We start from the raw sequence: 15,219 nt of genomic DNA, 5'->3' as shown, positions 1-15,219 counted from the left end.
TAGATTTATTTTGGGACCTATGATCTGACAGAAAAGTAAAGTAATATTAATGAGCAAATGATTACTTGAAACATTATTTCAGACTAGTTTCATCCTTAATGAACACTTTATTTTCAAATATGTCTGGTCTGATTCAGTAAGACAATGTACCAATCATATTACTGAAATAATGAAAGAACAAAATGAATTTTTTTGGCATCTAACTTGACAATCAGAGTCATCATATTTAAAGGTCATTGACCCTCTACAATCAGGCCCAGCGTGGCCAAGTGTGTTAAGGCGTTCGACTCGTAATCCGAGGGTCGCGGGTTCGAATCCCGGTCGCACCAAACATGCTCGCCCTTTTAGCCGTGGGGGCGTTATAATGTGACGGTCAATTCCCCTTATTCGTTGGTAAAAGAGTAGCCCAAGAGTTGGCGGTGGGTGGTGATGACTAGCTGCCTCCCCTCTAGTCTTACACTGCTAAATTAGGGATGGCTAGTGCAGATAGTCCTCGAGCAGTTTTGCGCGAAATTCAAAAGAAAAAAAAAGCCTCTACAGTCAGTTCTTGAAACCGATTTTCGATGTAGATTTCCACCACCAACAAACAAAGCTTTCACTGAAGAATGGTCACAAATATCACTGTCCGATGGACAACGCTTTGCTTCTTTAACTTCATGCTGTATTGTCTGCTTGTAGTGAACTAATTTCACGTTAATTAACAAAATGTATGAATCACCAGATACTTCCATTCTTTTTACCAACCCATGCACGTTTACAATAAAACAAATACAAATCAATAAACTAACGTGTTTAAGTAATTTATTTTATAACTATATCAGAATGATAACAAAAAATGAGGGTGAACAACAATAACCTTTATAGCATGTTATCAGGAACCGAATGTTACATAAACAATCTTTATAAAATATGATCTGAAAAATGGTACATGACATGACATCAGCAATTTGTAACCAGTTTAATGTTACAAAAATACTTTTATAGCACAAAGCACGAAAACAATAAGTTGTGAAAATAATACATTTTAAAATACATTATATGAAACGATATAGTATGAAAATACCACTTTCATAAACACATTCATTCATTCATCACCATTAGATTCCATCAAGGAACATAGGGCCGCAATCGCTTGCGGATTCTTCAACAGGTATTTATGTGAGTAGGTTGTTAGCCCACTCCACCATAAACACATTACTTGAAACTAATTTAATGTCACAATAGTAACATTCATAAAACAAAAGATACAATGTTTGGAATTCATAATAAAATAATGTTTATCAAACACGTTTCATTGCTTGGTATATTCATCTTATACTATAGTAATTTGTATGTTTAAAGTAACTGTCATTAGTGATTGTAGTATGTATACGAGGTTTGTTTAACTGTTACAAGTGATGTGTCATGCACGTGAATTGTGTGTTTAACTGTTACAAGTGTTGTGTCATGCACGTGAATTGTGTGTTTAACTGTTACAAGTGTTGTGTCATGCACGTGAATTGTGTGTTTAACTGTTACAAGTGTTGTGTCATGCACGTGAATTGTGTGTTTAACTGTTACTAATGATGTGTCATGCACGTGAATTGTGTGTTTAACTGTTACTAGTGATGTGTCATGCACGTGAGTTGTGTGTTTAACTGTTACTAATGATGTGTCATGCACGTGAGTTGTGTTTAACTGTTACTAATTGTGTGTCACGCACATGCGTTGTGTGTTTAACTGTTACTAATGATGTGTCATGCACGTGAGTTGTGTGTTTAACTGTTACTAGTGATGTGTCATGCACGTGAATTGTGTGTTTAACTGTTACTAATGATGTGCCATGCACGTAAGTTGTGTGTTTAACTGTTACTAATGATGTGTCATGCACGTGAGTTGTGTGTTTAACTGTTACTAATGATGTGTCATGCACGTGAGTTGTGTGTTTAACTGTTACTAATGATGTGTCATGCACGTGAGTTGTGTGTTTAACTGTTACTAATGATGTGCCATGCACGTAAGTTGTGTGTTTAACTGTTACTAATGATGTGTCATGCACGTGAGTTGTGTGTTTAACTGTTACTAATGATGTGTCATGCACGTGAGTTGTGTGTTTAACTGTTACTAATGATGTGTCATGCACGTGAGTTGTGTGTTTAACTGTTACTAGTGATGTGTCATGCACGTGAGTTGTGTGTTTAACTGTTACTAATGATGTGTCATGAACGTGAGTTGTGTGTTTAACTGTTACTAATGATGTGTCATGAACGTGAGTTGTGTTTAACTGTTACTAATTGTGTGTCACGCACATGCGTTGTGTGTTTAACTGTCACTAGTGATGTGTCATGTACATGAGTTGTGTGTTTAACTGTTACTAGTGATGTGTCATGTACATGAGTTGTGTGTTTAACTGTTACTAGTCATGTGTCATGCACGTGAATTGTGTGTTTAACTGTTACTAATGATGTGTCATGCACGTGAGTTGTGTGTTTAACTGTTACTAGTGATGTGTCATGCACGTGAGTTGTGTGTTTAACTGTTACTAATGATGTGTCATGCACGTGAGTTGTGTTTAACTGTTACTAATTGTGTGTCACGCACATGCGTTGTGTGTTTAACTGTTACTAATGATGTGTCATGCACGTGAGTTGTGTGTTTAACTGTTACTAGTGATGTGTCATGCACGTGAATTGTGTGTTTAACTGTTACTAATGATGTGCCATGCACGTAAGTTGTGTGTTTAACTGTTACTAATGATGTGTCATGCACGTGAGTTGTGTGTTTAACTGTTACTAATGATGTGTCATGCACGTGAGTTGTGTGTTTAACTGTTACTAATGATGTGTCATGCACGTGAGTTGTGTGTTTAACTGTTACTAATGATGTGCCATGCACGTAAGTTGTGTGTTTAACTGTTACTAATGATGTGTCATGCACGTGAGTTGTGTGTTTAACTGTTACTAATGATGTGTCATGCACGTGAGTTGTGTGTTTAACTGTTACTAATGATGTGTCATGCACGTGAGTTGTGTGTTTAACTGTTACTAGTGATGTGTCATGCACGTGAGTTGTGTGTTTAACTGTTACTAATGATGTGTCATGAACGTGAGTTGTGTGTTTAACTGTTACTAATGATGTGTCATGAACGTGAGTTGTGTTTAACTGTTACTAATTGTGTGTCACGCACATGCGTTGTGTGTTTAACTGTCACTAGTGATGTGTCATGTACATGAGTTGTGTGTTTAACTGTTACTAGTGATGTGTCATGTACATGAGTTGTGTGTTTAACTGTTACTAGTCATGTGTCATGCACGTGAATTGTGTGTTTAACTGTTACTAATGATGTGTCATGCACGTGAGTTGTGTGTTTAACTGTTACTAGTGATGTGTCATGCACGTGAGTTGTGTTTAACTGTTACTAATTGTGTGTCACGCACATGCGTTGTGTGTTTAACTGTCACTAGTGATGTGTCATGTACATGAGTTGTGTGTTTAACTGTTACTAGTGATGTGTCATGCACGTGAGTTGTGTGTTTAACTGTTACTAATGATGTGTCATGAACGTGAGTTGTGTTTAACTGTTACTAATTGTGTGTCACCCACATGCGTTGTGTGTTTAACTGTTACTAGTCATGTGTCATGCACGTGAATTGTGTGTTTAACTGTTACTAATGATGTGTCATGCACGTGAGTTGTGTGTTTAACTGTTACTAGTGATGTGTCATGAACGTGAGTTGTGTTTAACTGTTACCAGTGATCGTAACATGCACATAAGGTGGATAAATCACTTTTACATTTGATTGTATATTTACTAGAGATACAAGTAGAATAAAATTTGTTATAGACATAAAATCATTTCATTGCACATTATATGGAAATAATGGAATGTGAAACAAACAATAATATATTATTTATAAGTAATTAACTTGGAAACAATAAAATGTGACAGTGATAACCTTTAAAACACATACAGCAGAATGCGAAACCAATAAAATCACATTACTGTACCAAAATATTCTGGAAAATAATTTAAATATTTATAGGACGTAAAATATACTTCGTTTATAAAACATTTCATAGAACAAAGTAATGTGAAATCACAACATTGTTTTATAGAATATAACACCGGTAAACAGCGGAATATGACAATAATAATCTTTAAGACTCACTTCCTAAAAACAACAGAATGTGAAACAATTACTCTGTTAAAGCACGCCACCTACGAATAGTTACAGAAAGTATTTGTACAACATGTTTTTCATTTTCAGAAATAGAAGGTCTGAAAATGTAAAGCTAAAGTGACGTCTAACTGGACCCTTAGTGACACGAACACCTAACAAAAAGTTTGTTTTGTTTGTTTGTTTTTGAAATTTCGCACAAAGCTACTCGAGGGCTATCTGTGCTAGCCGTCCCTAATTTAGCAGTGTAAGACTAGAGGGAAGGCAGCTAGTCATCACCACCCACCGCCAACTCTTGGGCTACTCTTTTACCAACGAATAGTGGGATTGACCGTCACATTATACACCCCCACGGCTGGGAGGGCGAGCATGTTTAGCGCGACGCGGGCGCGACCCCGCGGATTTCGAGTCACACGCCTTACCGAGAAAACAAATGTGAAAACCATGACGTATGATACTATACGAAAACAATGGAAGTAACAACACGTGTTGAAGGATATAACATCGGATATCAACGGAATGTGTCGACAGGAACCGTTATAATACATTACATTTTGAAAATATTACAAAAAATAATAAGTACATTATTCATAATACATTCACTGAAGCACAAAATGTGAAAAATGAATCTTACACACTTTGTCGTGGAAACAAAATAGCATCATATTTTTAGCAAAAAGATTTTTTGTTAATTTTATGATGAATACATGAAAAAATATATATATATACATAAAATAAACTCTTAGCATTATTTGTGATTCTTATAATATATTTAACAGCAGAAAATAAATTCCACGATAGATTTATTTAGGTCATTCTGTTGCAAATTATTTATTTTATAAATATTTGAAACACGCGTGTTTCCTGTAAGCAATATTTTTCTTTGAAAAGCTGAAACTTTTGAAAGTATTCCTCTGTAAAATTTACTTAAAAATTCACGCCATTTCTGACCGTAAAGATTCGTTTTTTGGTTTTTTTTTACAATATCAGAGAAATAGTTCCTTTTACAACCTATTCTTATACCGTATTAGTACATCTATGAGGAGTGTCACATAATAACAAATCAATTTGCGCGAATTTTTTTCCTAATGGGTTTAGCTATTTGAGTGTTTTTTGTTGAGAATACCAAATGGGCTATTTGTCCTATGTCAATTCGGATATCAAAACCCGATGTTTAGTGTTATTAGCCTCTAGACTCACCAAGGAGCTTTTCTTAAAGAAAAGTATAATTTACTGAGGTATTTGCTATGCATTAACAAATATATTTATCAAGTTTTAACATAAATATTTATCATGAACTAACAGGAATATTACTCATACTTTGACAAATACTTTGTTACCATGAATTATTCGAGATATTTACTTCCCAATAACAGATATATATTATCATACGTTAAAATAAATATTCATCATGCACTTGCAGAGATATTTATCATGAATTAACACACATATACACACAATAACAAAAATACTCATCACACAATAACAGAGATACGTTATCATACATTAATATAATTATTTATCATGCACTACCATACGATATTTTCATACATTAACAGAGATACTTATCATAAATTAAAAGAGATATTTATCATTAAATAACAGAAGTACATATCATGAATGACGAGAGATATTTATCGTGAGATAACACAAATAATTATCATGAATTAAAAAGATATTTATCTGGAGTCAACAGAGAAATCAGGTAGTTCTTTTTTAATTATGAAGCGAGAGAAGAGACAAGCTTCGAGAACAACATGATAAGACGGATAATCTTCTAAAAATTTATACGTTTTTTCTATAGTGTTCGGATTAGGATAGGACAACTTATAAAAAAAATTAAATAATCTAAAGGTTTTGTGGTTTAATATCTTTTTTTCAAAAGCTGTCCGGAATAGTTTGTTAGTGTCCACAATTTTGGGACTTAGTGTCGTTTTATCTGCTTTGCTTATAGGCTAAAATAAATGCTCGTTTCGAAGTTATGTTTAATGTTTTAAAAGTCTTACACAAAAATTTCTGGATATCAGTTTCAACTTAACTAAGTCGCAATTTGTATTTGTTATACCATACGTAATCATATAAAGTTCCACGAAATATCAATAGATATGTCACTTCACCCAGAATGATATATAAATCAACAACAATTTGGAATAATTAAACATGTCAGTATCACTTGAATACTGTTCATATAAGTCTTGTAATATTCCTTAAGCTTCTGTAATCTTTGTTTTACCATTTCTATTTGATGAAAGAACATACGCTATATTTGTTTGCTGTTTTTCATATGGAGTAGCAAAAATTGCTAATTCTGATAATTTAGTTTTAAAAATACGCATTATGAGTCTTCTGGACTAGATTCTGCTAGTTCTAGATATTTTGTACAAGACACATTAAAACAACGTGAAGTTATACAAGATGGTGTTTCAGAAAATAAAGGCAATCCATAAATAAGGCATGTGATTGTGAATCAACGTTCTTTGACAGATTCCTAGGAGTCCCAAAACACGTTCAACATGGTTGGTTGTGTTCTCAATGTTTTGGGCAGAAGTGACTCTGGACGTTTTACTTCATGCTGTGTTTTGTTCTTCGGATACAACTGACTCAGCCATGTTCCACCGCCAGTGTCGATAAGGGAAAGAAACCCGTCATTTTAATTCAAAAAATAAATTTGCAAAGGCTGAGTACACATGTCCATATGATTCAGTTTATGGACATTTGTTAATTGTTTTGGGACCCAACAAGCACACAAGCTGGAAGGTAAAGTGTTCGTGGATAATGACATGGAATCTGCCTGCATTTATGCCATCTTCATTAATTAATAAGTTCAGCAATACTCTCACTTGCCATTTATCACCTTGGTAATGTTTTAATCAGTTGTGTGTTTCTGAGGTGTCCTAGCCGATCTACAACCTCTGATGATGTTCAGTTATCGTTAAACCAATCTTCCAACTCCTACACTTTTCTTTGCATCTCTCTCTACAGTACGCCAAGATTTTCCGATGTATTAAAGCCGACACAACAACTTCAGCTCACAAACAACTAATCACAGATTGCTGATCTTGTTAAGTGTACACTAAGAAATGTGTGGTCATGTTGTTCACTTGCTCACTAGTGCCACGAGTGCTCGATACGTGAACGAGAGGGAACTTTCACAAGTACACAAATCAGTGCTGCTTGGCGGCAGGACGTTTACCACTTTGTCACACGTGGTAAGCAGGAATGTAAACATTACCTTTATTTTCTGAAGCTCTTCGTACATACAGTTAAATAAAACAATCAAATTAGTAAATATTATATCTTCGTATTTCTTGTTTTAACATTTCAGAATAATAGCAATTGTAGAATATTTTGAAATAATATAGGGTTTTTGAAGTGAATAAACACGCCAGTGGTAATACATAGTTATTAACAGCAAACACATATATTAAGATAACGTATCATAAACTAATGAACAAATTTCTGCTCATCCTGCAAGAACCGCTATTATTGCAATGTGTGCCATTGGGTTACTTGTTTCCTTGGAGCGTGTTTCATAGCTAACCAGTGATGCAAAGCACTTCCACGTATACAAGAACCAATGAAAACTTTTCCTACATGGCGATCACGTTTTGTGGACCCAGAAGGAGTGGTTGGAGATTCTGGTGATGAAACACTGCCATCTTGCGGGTCACGATGGCTGACAACAATCAGAAAGACGATATTTTCTATTTCCGTGGATGGAATATCAAAAGTCAGAGACTCGTTAAAGGAAGGACAGGTGGTGCCTGGTCGAGAAGATGTTTTCTTTTTTTTCAGAAGTTTGCCATTATGGATCAACAAAACTCGAACATACGGTGCTAATTGGAAGAAAAATTAGCAGCATTTTGAGTACAAAGTTAACATACCAATATGAATAAAGATTTAGATAAAACAACTTGAATTAAACAAGAAGAGTTATTGTGAAATTTTAATCCTATCTTAAGTATCTCTTGTATTATTAGGCTTAATCGATGAACCAATTTATTTGTATAAGAGATCAATAACAAAATTATGCTAAAATGGTTAAACGCAGTCTAATATTCCTAGCAGGAATCGGCAATTTTGAGAAATAATTGATATTTTTTTATTTCCTCTTTTTGTTTGCAAGTTTAACTTACACTGTACGCGAAACTCTGACTTACCGTTACTACTCCTACTTGATCAATTTAAAGAGAATGGAAAATTATCTAATAAAGACGACTTCTAGCACTTTAAGGCTGTTTATTGTCAATTTTACAAATATCATAGGATTTACTTCTATCTTATTAAAAACTGTTATTTAAAGAGCATGCTTTTTAAATTTAGATGCAAAATTTTAGCTTTATGTAATACATAATTGTATTTGTTCCAATGCAAAATTCTGTGAGTATAGTCTTTCTTTCCTAACTGTGCAACCTAAGCACGAAAGCACAAGAGCACGAATATTTATTGCTTTTGTTTCAATAAGTCAAAAGTCGTTCGCAGTATAGTAGGCCTCTTCTCTTTTCTACCTCGTGCTTGTTCCCAATTCTCTCCAGGTGAAGGAAAGTCAGCCTTCCAAAACCGTTAGGTTTACCAGGCTTCTGGTAATATAATATTCATATCAAAGAAAGCTTGCAGAATAAAGAGAATGAGCGTTGTTCGTTTTGACACACAGAACACACTGAATCCTACTTCGTTAAAGTCAACATTAAATTTTAATTAGTACGACAGTACCAGAAAATTAAATGAATGAAAGCTACAAGAGCTAAGGTAACTAAATAATTCCAGTTCTCAGACAAGATAATTGTCTCTGATAATTATTATTTACTTTCAAGAATGCACTGAACGTGACTTAACGTTTAGCATTCTCGTATTATGACTCCAAGGTTATATGACTCCAAGGTTCGTTGCCCCCCAAAAATGTACGTTTACCTTTGGAGCAGTAAGTATGCTATAAGAGTAACAGCGAAATCCAAAGAGGTTGAGGTGGCTGATGTTAACTAACTGCTTTACCTATAACTTATCAATTAAAAATAAAGGATATCCCTTTTGTACAGCTTTGCGCACAAATCCTGAAATAAATAACCTTTCGACACGTTTTATTATGGTCTTGTCCTAAACTTATTTATTTAAACACGTTATAAAGAACGCTAGATAAAATATATTATGTTATAAGGAATATTTCGAAACAATGATTGTGAATACATAAATAACAGAAATAAAAATAAGGAGTTAAATAATAATATTTAATAAAGTTCGATATTACAGTAAATTGTAATATAACAATGATTGTCGTAGTTTTAAGCTGCACGTTAAAAAGTAGCCTATATAGCATTAACTTACACAACAATGTACTTAATAAATACTAGTATGACATTTGCTTATGTTTTGATTTAAATTTCGTGCAAATCTACACGAGGACTGTCTGCGCTAGACGTCCCTAAATTAGCAGTGATAAATTATGGAGGTAGCTAGTCAACAATACCCAACGCCAACTCTTAGGCAACTATTTTACCGACAAATAGTGGAATTGGCCGTCCCATTATATTTTCTCCACGGCCAAAAGGGTGAGCATGTTCGGTGACGAGGATTCAAACCTCTTGACCCTCACATTACGACGTGAGCACCCGGAGCACTTGGTAGAAGGGTAAGAGTTACTTAAGTCCGTAAACGAGTTACTAATGCAAAACGTATATACAGTTCGTGATGACGAGAAATTCACTTGAAGTAAAAATGTATCTCAAGAAGGCTGGAATGGATATTAACACTTTTATTAAAAGAAAGTAGAGAACAACGTTTTGACCTCCTCACGTCATCTCGAGGTTAACAAAGAGAGTTTGCAAAAATAATTGATCAGTATCTGATGGTACTTGCGCTAGTCCATTATTCCATCTATAAATGTGCATCTCAAAACGGTTGGTATGGGTATTAACACTTCTATTGATAAGCAGAGAACAACGTTTCAACCTTCCTAGGTCATCTTCAGGCTAACCAAGAGAGAGTTCTGAGATGCATTTTTATTTCAAGTGGGTTTCTCGTCATCAAGTATTCCATCTATATTTCCAAATGTCTCCTTCTCCTCAGCAGAAAAATACCTACAAACCATCACACCGCCTTCCTCATGCTTCGTAGTAGATGCAATACATTAAGGCAAATATCTTTCGCCTTTCTTTCGCTGGACATACAACCTACGTTTTGAACCAAATATTTCAAACTTGAACTCATCCGCCCATAACACTCTTTTCTAATCATCAACAGTCCAGTTTTTGTAATTTTTAGCATATTTCATTCTCTTGGTAATGTTTGGAAATATAAGCAAAGGTTTTTAAACCACTATTTGACCAAATATTTCATTCTAGTTGGGTCTTCTTAATACTATAGTTCTGGATAACTTTCTTCCATTTAGTACATGGGTGTTTATCTCATACTTGAGATCAGTGACAGTCTTCCTTCTGTCCAGAAGGTTTTATAAACAAAGATACTTAACATCAGTATTGAATTAAGGTATTCTGTTCTTCCTTTCCCAGGTTGAAATTTACCTGTTTCAGTCTCACGGTTTAAGGTGTAATTGACTGTGTTTGGAGAGCGTTTTAATTCTGTAGCATTCTGTGTGAGAGTCCAATCACTATCATGCAAAGCTTTCACGTGAACTCTCTGTTCTACTCACAATCTACGCTTTTAGAGCCATGGGATGACAACTTAATGTATAGTGTTAAAATTGTTTTTATAGAGGTTTAGTTATGAAGTGCTATTAAATACATTTCCTGTCGTAATGACTGGTACCATGTGCTAGCTCCTTGCTAGTTTCTTTCTGTATAGTTAAGACACTGCATGTTGAACCATGGCAGTTATTTCGGACCCTAAATTTGATCAGTATGTTCAGTAAAGCAGAATCTTTATGGTATTCCCTTGATACAAGTATATGAGAATTCTGAAGAATAAGTATCCTACAACAGAGAGCAGTGAAGCATTACCATAGTGTTGAAAGTTACATTCTGTAATGGCGTGGAAGAATTGGTTCTATAAAATAGAAAAAAAACTGTCAAAATATTCTCTTGTCCTAACACTTTTGCACAGTACTGTACACAGGAGCTATCTGCACATAGATATCCCTACTTTTTAACTGGCGATTATAAGGAAAGAGGCCCGGCATAGCCAGGTGGTTAAAACGCTCGACTCGTAATCTGAGGTTTGCGGGTTCGAATCCCCGTCACACCAAACATGCTCGCCCTTTCAGCGTTATAATGGGACGGTCAGTCCCACTATTTGTTGGTAAAAAAGTAGCTCGAAAGTTGACGGTGAGTGGTGATGAATAATTGCTTTCTTTCTAATCTTATACTGCTAAATTAAGGACAGCTAGCTATGACCACAAGTGCGGATAACGTTTTTGCAGCAATGAAACAGGACCCATAAACTCTTAAAATCACAACTCAGGCATGATCCCACTTGATCTAATAAAATATTTCGAGAAAGGACGAAAAGGTATCCTTGACGCAAAATAAAATTTGTGACGTTTAGAGGGTATTTTCAAACAAGTGTGATTTTGCAATTTGTCAACAGTAAACTTGTTACATGATCATTATTCGAAAGTGATGTTTCTATTTTGAAGAACGCTAGAGACCTTTTTTAAGAGTCTCGTGTTTTTAGGAGTGGAGATTAAAAGAATCTGACTTACCGAAACTTTCTATGTCTTCAGTGATTGAGTGCAGGTTGTTGGCCTTGACGATGTTGAAAGTTAACCTTTCGGCTGTTGGTAGATAGCTCAGACCAAATAATATCTCTCCGTTGTCCTAATTATTAAAAAAAATTATGCTTTTTGTCAAACACATTAGCAGTCATGCAAATTTAAACCTAAAATTTGGATTTAAAAACTTACCACATTCTTCCTTCACGAGAGAAATTAAACGAAGTTAACAAATTACGTGAAAATTATTTTCATCTATGTTTACAACAAACTTCTAACGCTGTTTGTCGCCTTCTGTAAGTTAGCATCATCTTACCATCTAGTACAATGATTGACATCCATTCTCATAAAGCACCCTCTATTTAAAGTGCAGGGAATATTTTGTGGTATCACATGAATTGGAGTCTGGTTCGCCAGCTCCTAAAGCCATATTTCTACCACAGGGCCAATCAGCACTTAGTTTTTCAAATATGACTAAAACGGAAGCTTTAGCTGTGTTGGAAGCTCTTGCTCATCATTTGTGTTAATGAAAATCAGGAACCATCTGCTATATATGAACTGATAATTGTATAACTAAATCAGTTGATGTTCACAAGCTGATACATTGTAGCTGTTTTCTGATGGATTCAGGATGGAAATGTGGAAAAAAATCGTACTTACAATCAATCCCAAAATGTTTAGAAAAAAAGAGATAATAAATTTTAGATTGACGGTTAACTATGTGTAAACAGGAAATTAGAGTCAGAATTCTCAATCTAAACTACACATTATGCGCACGTGGATTAAACAGGCGCGTTAGAGACCTCTAGAAAGTAAGTATATTGTTTTTATTTCAAACCGCCCGACTTGGCCAGGTGGTTAAGACACTCGACTCGTAATCCGAGGGTCGCGGGTTCGAGTCCCCGTCACACCAAACATGCTCGCACTTTTAGTCGTGGGCGCGTTATAATGTGACGGTCAATCCCACTATACGTTGGTAAAATAGTAGCCCACGAGTTGGCGGTGGGTGGAGATGACCAGTTGCCTTCCTTTGAGTCTTACACTGCTAAATTAGGGACGGCTTGCGCAGATAGCCTTCAAGTAGCACTGCGCGAAATGCAAAACAAACCAACCCTATTTTGAGCCACCAACTACAAAGAGGGATGACACAGCACCCGCTACAACAATGGCTTTGTTCGACTCTTTGAAGGAATAACGAGATTGACTGTCTTTATCATGACGCGACCACAGATGAAAGTGACATCACACATCTAACCCTGAACTTTTCAGTTCTCAACCTTACACATGAAGAAACTACGATGCGCCCAGCCCATGAGTAGAGAGAAACATAATTATTCATTCTTACTTGTATTTAACAAGGTATGCTTTCTGGATCAACTATTTTACGATGGCTATACAAATACCAAATTTGATGAGGAGTAACCCACTTTAAGACCGCAAGCTCTAGAACGGGTTGAATGGCTAGGGAAGAAACCTTTTAGTAAAGGTTTCTTCATAATTCATTTAAGCCGTCTCTAAACTTTATTTTCACATTAACTAAAACTGTCAATCGATTTAATTGTCGTTAAACTTTGTTATACATCTTTTTACCACCGATAACACTAACTTGAAAATAACTCTTAATTGTAAGCTATAAATTTGAAAAAAAAACCCATTATCAAACTACATAGTAGGTAGGTGATTTATGTTACTTCGTAAAGAAGCTATACGGAGTGTCTAATGCAACAGAAAATCTGTTGAATAGATGGTCAAAACACTTTAATCGTATATCTTTACGAAGAAAACAGAACATTTATGGTGAAAAGCAGTTAATTTCTAACTTATGATAATTTTATATGACATCAGTAATACACACTGATATAACATTAAAGAAAGCAGTTATTGTACAATTATTCTATTATTTTCAGTAATTAGCTGGAAAAAAATACAAAAACAACTTTTTAAGTCAACAAATCAATGTTTAAGTACGTTAGCTGAATGCCAAAAAAAAAACTGTAACTTTCCCAGTGACCAAATACATGAAGATATTTTTTAAATCATTCAGAGGATATATAAAAAATGCTTGGATAAAAATATTTTCATATGACAAACATAGAGTACCACTTAAGTAAATGATAATTTGCCCAGAGTATTTAGAGGTCACAAGTACACGTGTAAAATTTTGTGTATCTATGCAACACTTTTTCTAGATTATCGCAGTGTTTTATTTTTTCTTATGGAATCGAAGCATATAAATAAAAAAACGCTTTAGGTTCTGACACAATTACGGACTGAATATTGATGTATTTGTACCATACAATGGGTGATCAAATTCTTTTCTCGTGTAAGTTGATCGAGTATGAATAGGGGTTCATAGACGTTTTTATTCTTTAAATAAACAGGATACATCCGGGATCTCTCATAAAACAGACACAAAACTGTTACAGCCCCACTATGTTTGTTGTCCGTGTGTATGTTTAACATCTCTGTTTATACAAAATAGTTACTTTATGAATATATTGTGGTTTGACAAAATGTGATCATCAGAACAAAACAAAATGATTTTTTTCTTACATCTTTTGAATGTTTTAAGTCCAGCGAGTGCAAAACCTCTTCACCGTTCATCGCCATATTCAGTTCTCGCAGCGGAATAGTGATCTCGCCCAAGTTAGTGTCGTTAGCAAAACGATCGTCATCAAAGACACAGAACCTTAAGGTGCAGTCTTTCAACTCAGCCTTCGAAAGTTCTGCTGCAAAACTCTCACGAAACAGTGGGTGTTGAGTCTTTTTCCAAGTCTTTGTACGAAACTCGTAGAGTGGAAGATAGTGGCGTTTGGAGGTTCGCCTCCATCCTTTTTCTTTAAAAATCTGAACCACTACGTAAGGATCACAACTTCCACCGTAGGCTCGAGAGAATAATTCCTGAACTTCCTACCAGAGGGTCAAAATAATAACGAAAAAGTTTACAAGTAGTCTCGTAAGGGGAAAAATAATTAAAACGATGTATTTAAATTATATTTAAAATAAATCTAGCATACGAGGTCTGTTCAAAAAATACGCGGACTGTTTGAATTGCGCGGCTTCAGTTGGTTGCAGGGAATCCGCTTGGTGTCGCTCGGTTTGCAGAAATCAGCTGATTACGACGCCATTTTCCGATTGCAGATATCTTTATTTGTGTATTAGTTACACGGTTTTAAGTGAAGTGCGATTTTTTCGTTTGGCGAATTTCAGAATGAATGACCTGAAGGAGCAACGACTTGCTGTGAAATTTTGTGTTAAACTTAGAAAATCTGCGACTGAAACTTTTGCTATGCTTAACACGGCTTACGGTGATGTTGCTATGAAGCGTACGGCATGTTTCAAGTGGCATGAACGTTTTAAGGATGGTCGACAGTCCATTGAAGATGGACGTCCTTCCAC

General features: G+C 35.2%; 1 protein-coding gene across 5 annotated transcripts in view; it reads right to left on the bottom strand.

Annotated features, from left to right (window-relative positions):
• Nucleotides 1–722: 722 nt before the first annotated feature.
• The window catches only part of LOC143237788 (synaptotagmin-5-like), a 28,889-nt gene continuing 14,392 nt past the window's right edge, over nucleotides 723–15,219 (bottom strand). For all 5 annotated transcript variants that reach the window (XM_076477373.1, XM_076477371.1, XM_076477374.1 and 2 more), the window contains exons 6-8: nucleotides 14,374–14,730; nucleotides 11,812–11,926; nucleotides 723–7,993 (exon numbers count right to left, since the gene is read on the bottom strand). In XM_076477373.1, coding sequence (XP_076333488.1) covers nucleotides 7,641–7,993; nucleotides 11,812–11,926; nucleotides 14,374–14,730 — 825 coding nt within the window. In that variant the 3' untranslated portion in view covers nucleotides 723–7,640. The remainder of the gene's footprint in view (nucleotides 7,994–11,811; nucleotides 11,927–14,373; nucleotides 14,731–15,219) is intronic.

The sequence above is a fragment of the Tachypleus tridentatus genome, chromosome 13 (genome assembly GCF_004210375.1).
Source record: "Tachypleus tridentatus isolate NWPU-2018 chromosome 13, ASM421037v1, whole genome shotgun sequence".
NCBI classification, from domain to species: domain Eukaryota; kingdom Metazoa; phylum Arthropoda; class Merostomata; order Xiphosura; family Limulidae; genus Tachypleus; species Tachypleus tridentatus.
Note: the sequence above shows the minus strand (reverse complement) of the source record. Positions and strands in the feature narration are given on the sequence as shown.